The sequence below is a fragment of the Drosophila albomicans genome, chromosome 3 (genome assembly GCF_009650485.2).
Source record: "Drosophila albomicans strain 15112-1751.03 chromosome 3, ASM965048v2, whole genome shotgun sequence".
Classification (NCBI taxonomy): Eukaryota; Metazoa; Arthropoda; class Insecta; order Diptera; family Drosophilidae; genus Drosophila; species Drosophila albomicans.
Genome location: NC_047629.2, coordinates 30458787 through 30472251, shown reverse-complemented (window position 1 = coordinate 30472251; position 13465 = coordinate 30458787). Strand labels below are relative to the sequence as shown.

General features: G+C 39.6%; 1 protein-coding gene across 1 annotated transcript; it reads left to right on the top strand.

Annotated features, from left to right (window-relative positions):
* Positions 1 to 3574: 3574 nt before the first annotated feature.
* On the top strand, positions 3575 to 13305 carry LOC117570049 (uncharacterized). The gene is made up of 3 exons (XM_034251476.2): positions 3575 to 4249; positions 12513 to 12710; positions 12782 to 13305. Exons 1-3 carry the CDS (start codon positions 4180 to 4182, stop codon positions 13102 to 13104), a joined length of 591 nt encoding a protein of 196 aa, XP_034107367.1. The 5' UTR covers positions 3575 to 4179; the 3' UTR covers positions 13105 to 13305.
* Positions 13306 to 13465: the final 160 nt, after the last annotated feature.

Below are 13465 nucleotides of genomic sequence, written 5' to 3'. Positions count from 1 at the left end.
GATACATTTTCTTAGAAAAATACTTGTTATAATATAAAAATAATTAAAATCATTAAGGAAAAAGAAGCCTTTTACTAAAATTGTTGTAACAAACAAATAAAAGAGAAACAACCGTATTACTACTATTATAATAATAACAAAATAAATAAGGTACAAATATTTAAATAAAATTTATTCTCTTCAAGGTTAAATTACATGATGCATTTCCTAGTAAAATAATTATCATTATACCATATTTATTGATATGGTGCTTAACTATTTAAACAAGAAAACCAGCTCTATTACTAAATAGTTTATGACAGCTTGAACCTGTCACAATCAGCATCAGCAGCGTATTTCCAGTTCGTTAATCACACGATAATTGTTCTCTTCGAATTATGTGAATGGAAAATGTATGTGTGTGTGTGCGTGTGTGTTTGTTTTTCAGTGGGAGATTTAAAATGCTTTGGCGCATTTGCCAACACTTCAAATTCCAAGCAATTAAATTAGTTGACGTTGCCATGGCGGTGTCGTCGTTGACGATGGCTCCTGTTTTCCACTCATCACGAACTGCTCAATTCGCGGAAGCCGCAGACAAAACAACCCCCGACCAAAAGCACCCACACACATAAAGAGATGTGGCTGCGTCGCGTTGCCAACTATGCCGAATATTGCCGACTGTCGCTCTCTTAGCAATGCTGCGCTCTCTTTGCTGCTGCATGCTGAATGGGGCGAAGACGCGAGGGGGGGAATGTGATACAAATGGAGTCTGCGCGACGACTAAGATACAAAGGCAAACGTACTAGATGCAGATGCAGATACAGATCTGTGTTGGGTTCTTAATGCTGACAGCGCGCAGCTTTTAACTCACAAGCACACACACGTACACACCCGTATACACACACACATACACACACACTTTCATACACAAATTGTCGTTGTTGTTTGTTTGATTAATTTGTTTCCAAAGTTGTAAAGAAAATTCTGGGAAATTTGGTGAATGCCGCCGCCGCCTCCCAACAATGTGAATGTGTGGTTGTTGCTTGTTGTCTACGTGTAAATATAAATATTTGATTAATATCCTCTGGATTGCTGGAGCTGCAGGCGCGAACATGCAACATGTGCACTGTGCACTGTGCACCGTCTTCGTCTGCCACAAATCTCAGACAATCTCTGCCGCTGGCCAGACGTGGACCCCAAATCTGCATTTGCGGATGTTTACAAACTTGGCACCCAAGCGCAGCCAACTCAACCATTCAACCAGTTGCCCCCCCTAAACAGAAGACAACACAAACAACACACACTCTAAATGTGTGTGTGTGTGAATTCATAATGCATATTGCAAGCTGAGGAAGGAGAGAAATACTCGCAATCGTACAATACACACTTTGTTTTATGGTCGTAGATTAATTTTAATTGTTTGTTTGTCTCGCTTCAGCGTTGAACATATCAGCAAATGTTGCATGTTGCACATTACATGTGTCCACATGAGCACAAACAATTCGCTGTTGCTGTTGCTGCTGCTGTTGTTGCCACTGTCAGCGTCATATCTTGCCGCTGCAAGTGCACTCTCGTATCCGTAGGATGCATTTACAACTGCAAAACGACCCCTAAATGAACAACGTCAACGGCAAACCGCAGAGGCAACCACACAGACGCCATGCCACTCCAGTTTTTTGTAAGTAAATCACAGTGCTTACCAAAGGCAATCAACGGGCTTCCCATACAAATCGCTGGGAACGTCGCGATTTCATTAAGCAAATGCTCCAACTGCAACTACAACTGCAACTGCAACTGTATCTGCGACTTCATCGTCAACTGGAAAATGTATCTCGGGATGCTGCAGACATTCTGAGAAAGTAAGAGGAGAAGGCGGAGTAGGAGTCAGAGAAGCAGCATGTGGAGTTAACGAGCATGAGACGATTCCATATTTGCACACTGAATGGGAGGCGCTGCCCAATACAAAGAATTTAGCACAAGAATGCTGAAATGAGATAAACATGATATAATTACATTTCTTATGCCATTTCGAGTTGAATGCCAAATTAATTGCTAACCGATTGCCTCAAATTTAACCTACATATGCCTCGCATGGATATGAATCTTTTTGAGTCTTTCGGAGTGTGAGTTTATGGGCGTGTACAAGTATTATAACAAAAGATACAGTTGCATTCTTAACTTAACTGCGGCTAATTAATTATTCATTTGTGTGAGGAGAATATTTATTTCATTTAATGCAATTCCCTTGCATTGTATATTATCTTATTTACATACGCTTATGAATAGTACAGATTTATTCAATACTATATATTTAGAATTATTCAATTCACTATTCAATTTGTTTATTTTATTAATAAACTCTTAATATATTTCCAAGAACTGTGTACAATTTATTTATTTTTAACTGTATAGAATTCTATTGTACAACATTCCTAATGTCTTTCATTTTATGACACGTCTGCAATCTTGCAAATTTAATAACAAAATATTATTGATTTTTCTTATCTATTAATGGTAAAGCTTTGTTCTGGAAAAATTTTGGTTTTTGCACGGATTCAGGTTTATAGCACAAAAACTTTGGACCTCGTAGACCTTATAAAACTAATAAAAAGAGACTGTCAGAAACAGATACTATATAGTATTTGTTTCAAGCAACAAACTTCTTTAAATATTAAATAAATGAAGTGAACTGAATTTTGTTAAGTTGTGTTTTCTCCAAAATTATTATTTTCGCCAAACTTCACAGATTTTCAACTTCAAACAACAGCAAATTGCAAATCCAACGAATATAATTTGACTTCCCTGAATTAGAAAAAAGAAAATGGACAGTAAATAACCGTCTAGAAGCGGTCTTGGGCACTAGAGGGTTAAGCTATTTCAATTTCAATTTTATTTGAATTCAATTCTCATTTTTACTTTGAGTAAATTTCTTGGCATTAAATTCTAGATCATTCGCTATCTAAATTCGAGATCTTTCCATTTTTGTATAGTATGCTAATAATACTTAAAGTTTGGCAATCTTAATTTCAGTTCCTAACACATTATTTTGTTAAAAAGCACTTCATTTGTGTTTTGAGTATATTTCCAAACATTCTTTGAGAAATTCATATTCAATTCCATTTCTTCAATCTATTCTAGATCTTTCATGATGCTTTTCGCTTTTTGCTTGGCTTGCTAAAATCACTTTTTAATTCCACTATCATAAATGCAATCTAATACTGCTTTTCCTGTTTGTTTATTTTGAAAATGTTCCTTTCTTTTCCAGAGTGTGCATTTATACGAAAATTTTGTTTCACAAACAAATTCTTAACAATAATTCATATTTTTCAAGTATCCTATAAATAAGCTTTGTGAATATGTTTTATGCTCAGCATATTTCAAATACTTGGCAATGCTAACAGCCAATAGTTCTGCTTTTGCTTTGCTGGTATTTCAATCAAATACGCGCTGCTCTCTCTTAGTCTATGTTTTTCAGGTTGTCGCTCTCTTTGAATGGACTGCTGCGCTCTCTTCGTCTGCGCTGCTTATCGTTCGGTCTCACTCTACTAGCGGCGAACCCGAGCGCAGTGGCCGACGTCATTTGCTTTCGTGCTCTTGTAACGAACAGTCGGAATCCCAGCGACACGGCAAAGCCGAAACAGAAACCGAAAACGAACCGAAGCGAGCCGAACACACTCAGTTGGTAAAAGATTTTCATAAATTCGCGCCCTAAAGACATTCAAAAACAGCTACAAACGCGACACGTTAGTGCAATCAAGTTTGGTGCGGAGATCGGAATTGTTGTTATCGGGCGACAAACTTACGTTGTGGAACTTTTTTCCCTCTGGATTTCAACACAGTGCAGTGTCAGTGAAAAGGGTCGGAAGCGTGAATGAGCCACACAATTTAAGCTTAAATCGAAATCATAACAAAAAGAATAATAAATCTCTGGAAAAAAGTGCTGAATTCGAGTGTTTGTAGGCCGATAATTGGGACGCTGAACTCAAATTAATTACTCGGCAATAATTTTCTGAAAAATCACAAGAATAATAAACAAGCGATCGAACATAACTAACAAAAGACGCAAACCAAAGCGAAGACGTGTGACATAGTTTAAAAAAAAGAAGAAGAGAGAAAAAAAACAGTTCGGACGAATTGAGAATATTTCGGAGCGATTATCATACAACTTTCGAGTGTCAAACAGTTAAGAACGCTACCAAAATGGTGTCGAGTCGAGCCCTAAATAAACTCCTGATGTCTGCAGCATTATTGATCGCCGGCTGTTCCCTGGGTAAGTCCGATCTATCTACATATAACATATAGTATTAAAGAAAAGTGCAGCGGAAATCTGTTGCAATTGGGGACGGCGAAATGACTTATGTAAGTGAAGTGGGCATAATCTAATCTCTGTGATTATTTGGGACCCTTTGAACCGACATAATCGCCATACATCAGATTCCGATTGGAATGCGTTTTTTTTTTTATTTTCGAGCATCTGAATCTAAATAAAAATGATTGTGCGCTTCTCCGACTGAGTTGCTGTCGCTGGAATGTGGAATGTGAAATGTGTAGCACTATTTTTGACCTACATATGTTATGTTATGTATGTCCACTATTAAGCATACAACACGCATGCCCCGAACACATTGAACTTTGAGCATAGTACAGACAAAAAATCTCTCTTGATTCCAGAGGATTAGACAGTTTTTTCTTAAAATAGCCCCTTGACAATCCTGAGTTGTTATTAAAAAAAATTTGAATGTCTCATCATCATCTGCAAATTTAGAAACCCCACTGAGTCATCTAACAAAATTTAGTTGCAATGAAGCAAATGATTCACATTTTGGGTAAACCGCATGCAATATTTAAAACTCTGAAGACGGATTGATTCATCAGGGGGCATAAATTACAATTCTAAGACACACACGAAATGTGAAATTTGTCACAAGTATTCAAGCATTCTTTTGATGGATTCGTTGTGAATAGGAAATGACATTCGAGCGTGTTGGCATCAATTAACATTAATCGAGTTCCGCGTCTAAAGGTTAATCTTTCCTTGAGCTATTGCTCAATCAGCTCATATATATGCCATGAGTACCCACTGACATAAATGCTACCTGTTTGGGTGAGTACTCAAACGATTCGATTCGATTCGAGTTGAGTTGAGTCTCTGGCGCGCTTTTCAAAACAGTAAAAATCCATAATTTATTGGCGAAAGCTGTCACATTAATGCAATTATTTATCACGATCAATAGACAGAGTGCAGCTTGCAGAAATGGTATAAAACGATACGAAACAAAGTGAAGCCAACACTCCCTCATTCGTGTTTTGCTGGCTGGCACTCATTCAATAGGAAGTGAGTATGCCAATTTTGAATGAATGGAAAATGCCGCAACAACACACACAACGACAAATGAGGAGGGGGGCCAAGCTCAAGGCAGGGTGAGCAATTCATTCGCATATCGGTTACGCTGTTAATTATTCCATAGGTGCCTAATAGACAACAACAACAACAACAATGGTTAACAACAACAGTGTCTACATAAAGGAAGTGAGCAACTAGGCGGAAAACACAAACAACTTCGGACCAGGTAGCTGCAGACACTTCTTGGCCAGGGATCGAGTGCGAATCGCGACAGCTTCTTGGTTTCGGTTTAGGTTTCGGTTTGAGGGAAGCGTGAGAATGTGTGTTTTTTATTTGCACACATCCGAACGCTAGGGGGCGCCAGTCAACGCATCCCTCTGCCTGCGATCAATATGTATTTTCTTTAACCCTTTTACGTTGGCCATAAACAATGCGATTGCAATCTCAGATAATGGCATTAAGAGAGCGGTGCACATCGTTCCTTTCTCAAATTCGAAATGGCTATCAATTTTTCACATTTTGGTATTATAATATAATACTATGTTCGTCTGCTCTTTTTCTCCCTCTTCGAGCTGACATGGGTAAATAAGCCAAATGATCTGACCTTATCGCATTGCTCTTGTTTGTCTGTCTACCTTTGCTTCGCCTTGTTGGATCTTCCCTCTTTCGCATTAAATTTCACAACCGCGAATCCGAGAACTGAGCACAGAGCACAGAGTACGGAGGATAGACACAACACACAGCACACACAAAGCGATCCTCTTCTCTTTCGAGGTTGGGTCTCTCTGTCTTTTGCATAATTCTGTGGTATTTGCATACGCATTTATTTTGGAATCTCTGACTCATCGCAGATACATAGATCTCTGTTCCTCCTTGTTGTTGTTGTTGTTTCTTGTTTTTGTTGGAATTCTTGCGAGTGCAGATACGAGTTTTACTGCAGTCGCTTCATGTAAGCCGCCCGATTCATGACTATTCTCCCTCTCTTTTTCGCTGTTTACTGACTGCATGGCTGCATGCTACAGATGGGGGCTTTGTGGTGTGGGGCAAGAACGGGGCATGCCGCCGTCGTCGTCGCCGCCAAGCGGCAAAGCGAGTTAAACAAACTCGTAACCAATTCTCAACAATTAAAGAATCAATTTACTTAACTGAGCTGGCGAATTGGCGTTGCTGCTGCTGCTGCAGTTGATTCCCTCCTGCTGCTTGCTATTGCTGTTGTTGCTTCTGTGGTGCGGGTGCCGCCGCTTCGAAGCGGGGTTTGAGAGGAGGGAAGATAGACAGTGACTCGATTGCGGTCTCGGAGTGTGCGCACTCAAGTGGGGCAGCAGTCAAAGGCGGGTATTATTATTTGAGCATCTGTTGTTATGGTGACTCCCATGTGCAACCCAAAAAGACGAAACGAGTATTCATTCCGTCTGTACATAAGACACAATTCGAGTACTCACTCACTCTTTCTCTTACATTGTATATAAATTGTGCCACATTAAAACATAAAAATTAATCGTTTCGATCACAATGATAATGAAGAGCTGCTCAAGCTGATGATGATGATGATGATGATTCAGCTGCCACAGAAGCCAACAGAGTACAATGACTGGAAATCAATCTATAAACAAAATAATATTATAAAAGAGCTTAACTGCGCCCATTGACAACTATTTGCCATCGATTTGACTCTGACTCTGACTTCCCATTGTTGAAGGCAATCAATTCGAAATTTGACACCCTTTTCTCTTTTGTTTATACATTTAATTTAATCAAGCAACATTTACAAGCGTTTTATCAATGAAATCTCTACAAGCGGGCATAGTAAGAAAATAAACAGAATTGAATGTGAGTTAACTTTCGTTAAGTGATTTGTAAAACATAAACAAATACAGAAATTACTTAGAATCTTTTATTTGATTCAAATTGATTGGCAGATAATATATTTCCAGGAATTGAAATTGTATTTAACCTTTATTAAGGAATTTCTGAAACTTAAATAAAAACTGAAATTATCTATAGTATATTTTATATACTGAATTTTGATTCATCTTTAGGATTCCCCTGAAATTCTTCCAATATGTGATTAAGGTCATTACAAACAATAATATTTGTAGTATTATATAATGCATTTTTTTTTAAAGATTAGTTTCAAGAATAAATTTAAAATTAACTCTGATTAACTCTTCTTAAAGCAAAAATTATTTCTATAAAAATTTTTTTTTAAAAGGTTGTAAAGAATTTACAAGTGATAAAATAAATTTCTTTAAAAGAAAACAATACTGAAATAAAATAATTGGAAGTAATTTGTAATAATGGAACTTTTTTGATTGATTTCTCTTGGTTAGTTTTCCTTAAATGGCTGTCGAGACTTTTAATTCTCTCTTTTTGTTTAATTGATTTGAGTAACACACCCTTTCCCTTGGCCTTAACTCAATGGCAATTCGATATCGGTCTCCATTGATGGGTCTTCGCACTCTACAATTATGTATAACTATTACGCACACACTCAAACACACACACACACACACACACACACACAAATACATAAAATATAGTCGCACTTGAAAGGGAATGGACGTAGCATAGTAATAAATTACATAGAGGAGAATAGAGCGAACGAAAAAGAAATGAAATAAAACATAAAGAACTACAGAGAGTTGGCTGCCTTTTGCGCCAAATAGTTGGCGGTGCTGGATAAGGAGTGCCGCATATTAATTACATGCCACACAGCCACTTGAATGGAACACGAGCCCTGAGCCAAGCCAACCCAAGTCAAGCCAAGCCCTGCCCCAATCCCAATTCCAAACCCAAACCCGAATGAAGAGCGTTTTAATATGCAGTCGACGTAGTCGCTTTGCTTGGACTGTGCTCCAAGATTCGGTCATTGCTAGTGCTGTCGACTTGCGCCTATTTGTTGACCTATTGGATTTTTGTGTATACAACATATGCTATATATGTTATGTATGTACATATACATATATATACAACTTGTAGCTTTTGGCTATGTGCCCGCATCGCGCCACTTGCCACTTGCCGCTAGTTGCGACTTGCGACTCTCTCGAAACTCGCGTCTTGCGTCTCTTATAAGTGCCGACACGTGCACTTTGTTGAAACGGGAAACGTTGTCCATGGCTCCCCGATTTCCATTCCCATACCCATTGCCACTCTCAACTCCCTTCGATTTGAAGGCGATGGCTGGTGGCGCTGATCATAAAGCTGACGGGGCACGCACTGTGTGGCAGGCAGAGGCAAGTAAGTGAAATCAATGTTCTGTCTGAACTTCTATATTTGGTTAGTGTAAGTGCATATGCATGTCGATATGTTATTTATGTGTCGTTTCGTACTTTCATTTCAATTACAAAACGAACTCGAATTCGTGTTTGCATTTGAATTTGAATTGCGCTGGCCACTTGATCACATTTGTGGCCCGCTTCGTTTCAATTGAATGTCGATTAACGACCCTTCGTCTTCGTCTTCGTCTTCAGTCGAAATTCATTTTGTAACTACGAGTATAAATTATATATTTAAGTACTGCGATTTGCATTTTGCAACGCACAGCTTGCCATAATAGCCAGACAAAATGTTTAAGGCAAACATCTGCCATTCGATTGGCAATCCAATTGCCAATTCAATCCCCTTGACGGGGCACAGGACACGCGGCCTTTCAACTCTAATTGAATGCGAATATTCTCTTTTGGGTTGTGCATCTGTGTGGGTTTTTGTCAATGGGTTTTGGGAACGGGAGGCTGCACATCTGCCTGGATCGATGCGTAGGTAGACCTGGTTTTATAGCCATGGTTGTGTTGTTGTCCCTCGGGCTGTAACCTGATCGCTTTCACAGAACCAGAATGCCATTATCATTATCCGCTTCGTTTCATGTCTCTATCTGCCACCACGCCACACACAAACAGCATAATTTTCGGCTCGTATAACGCACAGTCAGTCAGTCAGTCCGTCAGTCAGTCAGTCAGTCATTCAGACTGCCTGCCAGTTGGCCAGTCAGGGCAAACCTGGACCTCAAGTCAGGGTCAGTCACGTAGGGGCTAACTCGAAAGCTGAAAACCTGAAAACACAGACGAAACAACGAGTCAGACAGACAGACAGACAGGAGATCAAAGATCAGAGCCACATCGGAGCACTTTTAGGCTGCACTCGCGGCTTATCAGGTAGTAAAAATGCTGCACTTGGATGATTCCAATGACTGGCAACTCTAAACTGGCAGACTGCAGGCGGGTCCCAGTGGACCCAGCGATACAGAACTCAGAACTCAGTGGTCATCGTCATCTACTGTCTAGGGTCAGCTTCGGGGGTTATTAGCTGAAATTTTCAGAATCATTGTGCTTATGATAAATTGATGTTGGCCTAATTCTGAGTACCAATTAAAACAGGAAAGCAACAACAATAACATCTATGTAGTAGATGAGCAACAATTGTGTTATCTTAAGCATTGAAAACATGACAAAGAAGCGTAGAAATCTTTCTCATGAGAATCCGTATTTTATTTGTTGAGCATTACATTACAAATCCAATAGGAAAACTCGAATATCAACTAATACTCTTTGGAATTATTTGGCCTTATAGCAGGATTTGATTAGCACTTGATTACACAGTGGAATGTGGAGCAATATCATGTCCAATAATTCAGTTTAAACAGTATTTTTTTACGGACACTTAATATCGTGGGAAACACGTGGTTTTTGTGTTCGGCATTTTGTTTATTTTCCTTCTCAGTTTTTTGCGTTTTTTTGCTTGTTATTATTAAACAGTTTACCTTCAAAATTTCAACACTCGGTCGAAGTGTAAACACAATTTTCGGTTCTTCTCGCTTCATTGAAAGAATGCAAAATAAAATGCAAAGAAGAAGAAGACGACCCCTCAGCAGCTTCTACTTATCGCATATATCTTCTGTTGTCGTCCACATCCTGGTTCATTGGCTTTTTTTCTGGGAAGCACAATTGCTTTTGTTGTTGCTGTTGCAGTTACTTCTTCTGCAGTTTTATGTGCCAAGTTTTACGACAAAGAGAAGTCGATGGGGTTAATGCGTTCGTTACTGTAGTGGTTGTGGCATCCGTATCCGGGTGAGTTAAGCATTTGTTCAAAAGGAATGCATCTTTCCCATCCTATTTCATTAGCATTCTTTCGAAACACATTTTGGATAATGTTGCGGTTTAGCTTCGTCTTTTTCTTCTTTTACAAAGTTGAAGAAATTATTGAGAGATGACAAGTTCAATCACCCTATATCCTATAGCTGCTGAAATTGAAGTCGTTTGACACCCTACTGCTTTCGTTAAGTTTTACTGCAGTTCAGTTTCTTCTGCTGCAAAGTTAAAGCGATTGCTAAGAGATGCCAAGTTCAATCACCCACATGCTGAATATATTCGATAGCTGCTGAAATTGTAGTTGCTTGATACCCTGCTAATCTCTGCATAGGGTACTTTCGTTAAGTTAAGCATCAGCTGTGTAGTTTCGTTAAGTAAGTAAGAGAATTGCGCTCATTAACGAAATCAATTATGCTAACATTGGAAGTTAGGCCTAATTGAATTGTAGTTGAAAGTGCTCAACTATTAATTTCAAGTGTGTGGGTATCTTGGTAGTCGGGCATGCTTGTGTTGGCATTTGGTGAACTCTTTGTTATTGTGCGAGTGTCCGAACTTTGTGTCTAGTTAGAATTTCAGCACGCAACGCTGCACAGCAAACGCGACAACACTAACAAAAGTGGCCATAATAAAGAGAGTGTGTCAGTGTGCAGACGTACGTATGTGCGTATGTGTGAGTGGTAAAGAATAACACAATAAAACGCATAGCCATAACAACAACAAGAGCAGTCAGCAGCAACGACGGCAACGGCGACAACAATAACAATAAACACAAGCAGTAGCGGCAGCGACGCGACCCTACAAATGGCAGCAGTGAAACACACAAATGTAAATTTAAACTTTTTTCACAATCGTCCGATCGTCTGTCTGCTGTCTCTGTCGCTCTCCCTCTCACACTCCTGCAGACACTTTGTCTGCGCAATGCGGCGCGAGGGTGTGATATGCTCGTGTCTGTGTGCACGCGTGTGTGTCTGTGTGTGTGCAGTGCAGTTGTCAGTTGATGAAAATGGACATTGTTGTGAAATGTTTTTTCGATTTTGTGTCCACTGTCGACACCACTAAAACAAAGTAGCGCAGAGTGACGCCGCTGCTGGCGTCGCTGCAGGCGTCGCTGGCAGCAGCACGGCTACTGCGGGCCATGGCACCAAATGTTTGGCCGCATTCAGCGCCTCTGTCCCCGTCTCGCTCCCACCCACAACATGTACATAGCATACGCATGCACATGTGGGTGCGGCGATCGGCCGAGCGACACGGACCTGGGGTTGGGGTCTGTTTTCTGTTTTCTCTTTCCATTCGCTTATTTTAATTTCTCGTCTCTCATTTCTCATTTGCCCCGTGCACCCAATTTTCATGTGACCCCATTTCCCTGAAATGTTTTCATACGACTTTGACAAAATGTATTCACGCAAGCATGTGTGTGTATGTGAACGCGTGTGTGTGTGTGTTTATGTAGGAGAAATGAAGGAAACGAAATGAATATTTGGAATTATGAAAAGCAGGGAAAAACATGCGAATTGCCTTAACCCAACAATGCAGCTGGTGTTCCCTGTCTGTCTGCCAACCGTCCCCCTTAATTGCATCCGTATCCGTTTGTTGTATCTCTATCTAAAGTAGGAGGATATGAATATGAGCTGCAAACTGTTTGAGTAAACATGAATAGAACTCACTCACTGATGAGCTGCCCTAATGCATTGCCAAAACAAAACACATATAGTATAGTATAGAATTTATATCGTACATCACGTCGTCGCGTCGGTTTTCGATTTCAATTTAATGCAGTGTAGAAAAACGCGATTAGCCGGCAGGAAATGTGGGTCATCAATATGCCACGCCCACGCCCATGCCCACAAAAAACAAACGCACCCACATTCACACCAGGCGCTAAACATAATGGGCTTTTTTTATGGTCCCTTTGTTTTACCAAAGCAATCAATGATTTTATGCACTGCTCAGATCAAAAGGTCTCGTAAAACCCCAGATAATGATGATAATGATAATGATCAGATCGTAAAATGATTTAAAATTCAAGGTGGCCACTATTACATAATTTTTTATTTATTATTCCCAATGAGTCCCCAATTAAAATATTTTAATTTCTCTGCTTGCAGTGTTTTCCTATCCATCGGGCACCGAGGACAACGAGGGCATGTTGAATGATGATTATGAATATGATGATGCATCGAATGTTCCCAGTCCACAGACGAAACCCGCCAAGGATATTGGACCACAGCAAAACATTAGTGTGACTGTTACCGGCATTCTGGGCGAGGAAGTTGTACTAAAGTGCGATACTAAGATCGGAAAAGGTTTGTAGGCAGAACTTCTTTAACTTAAATATTGATTTCATTCTAATTATTCATATTCTTGTGTTAAATAGATACCGTCATCAACTGGTACAGAGGAGAGAAAATTATTTCGACTGGAACAAATTTGGTGCAGCCCAACTTCAGCCTGAACCCAAGCAATTTCGATCTGACCATTCTGAACTCAAGTCCCCAAAGTGCCGGTGATTATTACTGCACACGTTATCCCAGTGGATCGCACACATTCATCAAGCTCGTCCTGAACGAACACTCGCTGGACATTATTACGCCGGAGAGCTCGAAGTCATCTCAGAGCAGCATACATGGACTTGCAGCGACGCTAATGTGGTCTTTGTCTGCGGTATTCGTGGCAGCTCTGCAGCAGTATAAACATTAGATTTATTGGTAGCTTAGTATTACGCAGCGATTTTTAAAATGTCCCCTGGATGTGCTTAGATATATATACATTACACTGAAATTGCATTTCTCTCTCCCGATACTGTCTCCAAAAGCTAAATAAGCTGCTTAAGTCTTGTTAATCGTGAATTTCCCCTTTTGTAAAGACAAACGATTTTATTTATTAAAAAAAAAACCAAAGTATAAACAGAAGACTTTTATTTTAACGTGTTTTCCGGATTTGGATTTGATCGAATGATCGGAATATTGCAAAAAAGTATAGCATACTTTTGGGGTCTTTTAAAATGCAGCAAATTGCTGCCCTGAAAAGTAGGCAACACTTTTTAATTCTGTTGGAGAAA

Coding starts and splice junctions, on each gene's coding strand:
- LOC117570049 (XM_034251476.2), top strand. CDS start 4,180: ATGGTGTCGAGTCGAGCCCTAAATAAACTCCTGATGTCTGCAGCATTA. Junction 4,250..12,512: donor GATCGCCGGCTGTTCCCTGG/GTAAGTCCGATC, acceptor CTCTGCTTGCAG/TGTTTTCCTATCCATCGGGC. Junction 12,711..12,781: donor CGATACTAAGATCGGAAAAG/GTTTGTAGGCAG, acceptor TGTGTTAAATAG/ATACCGTCATCAACTGGTAC.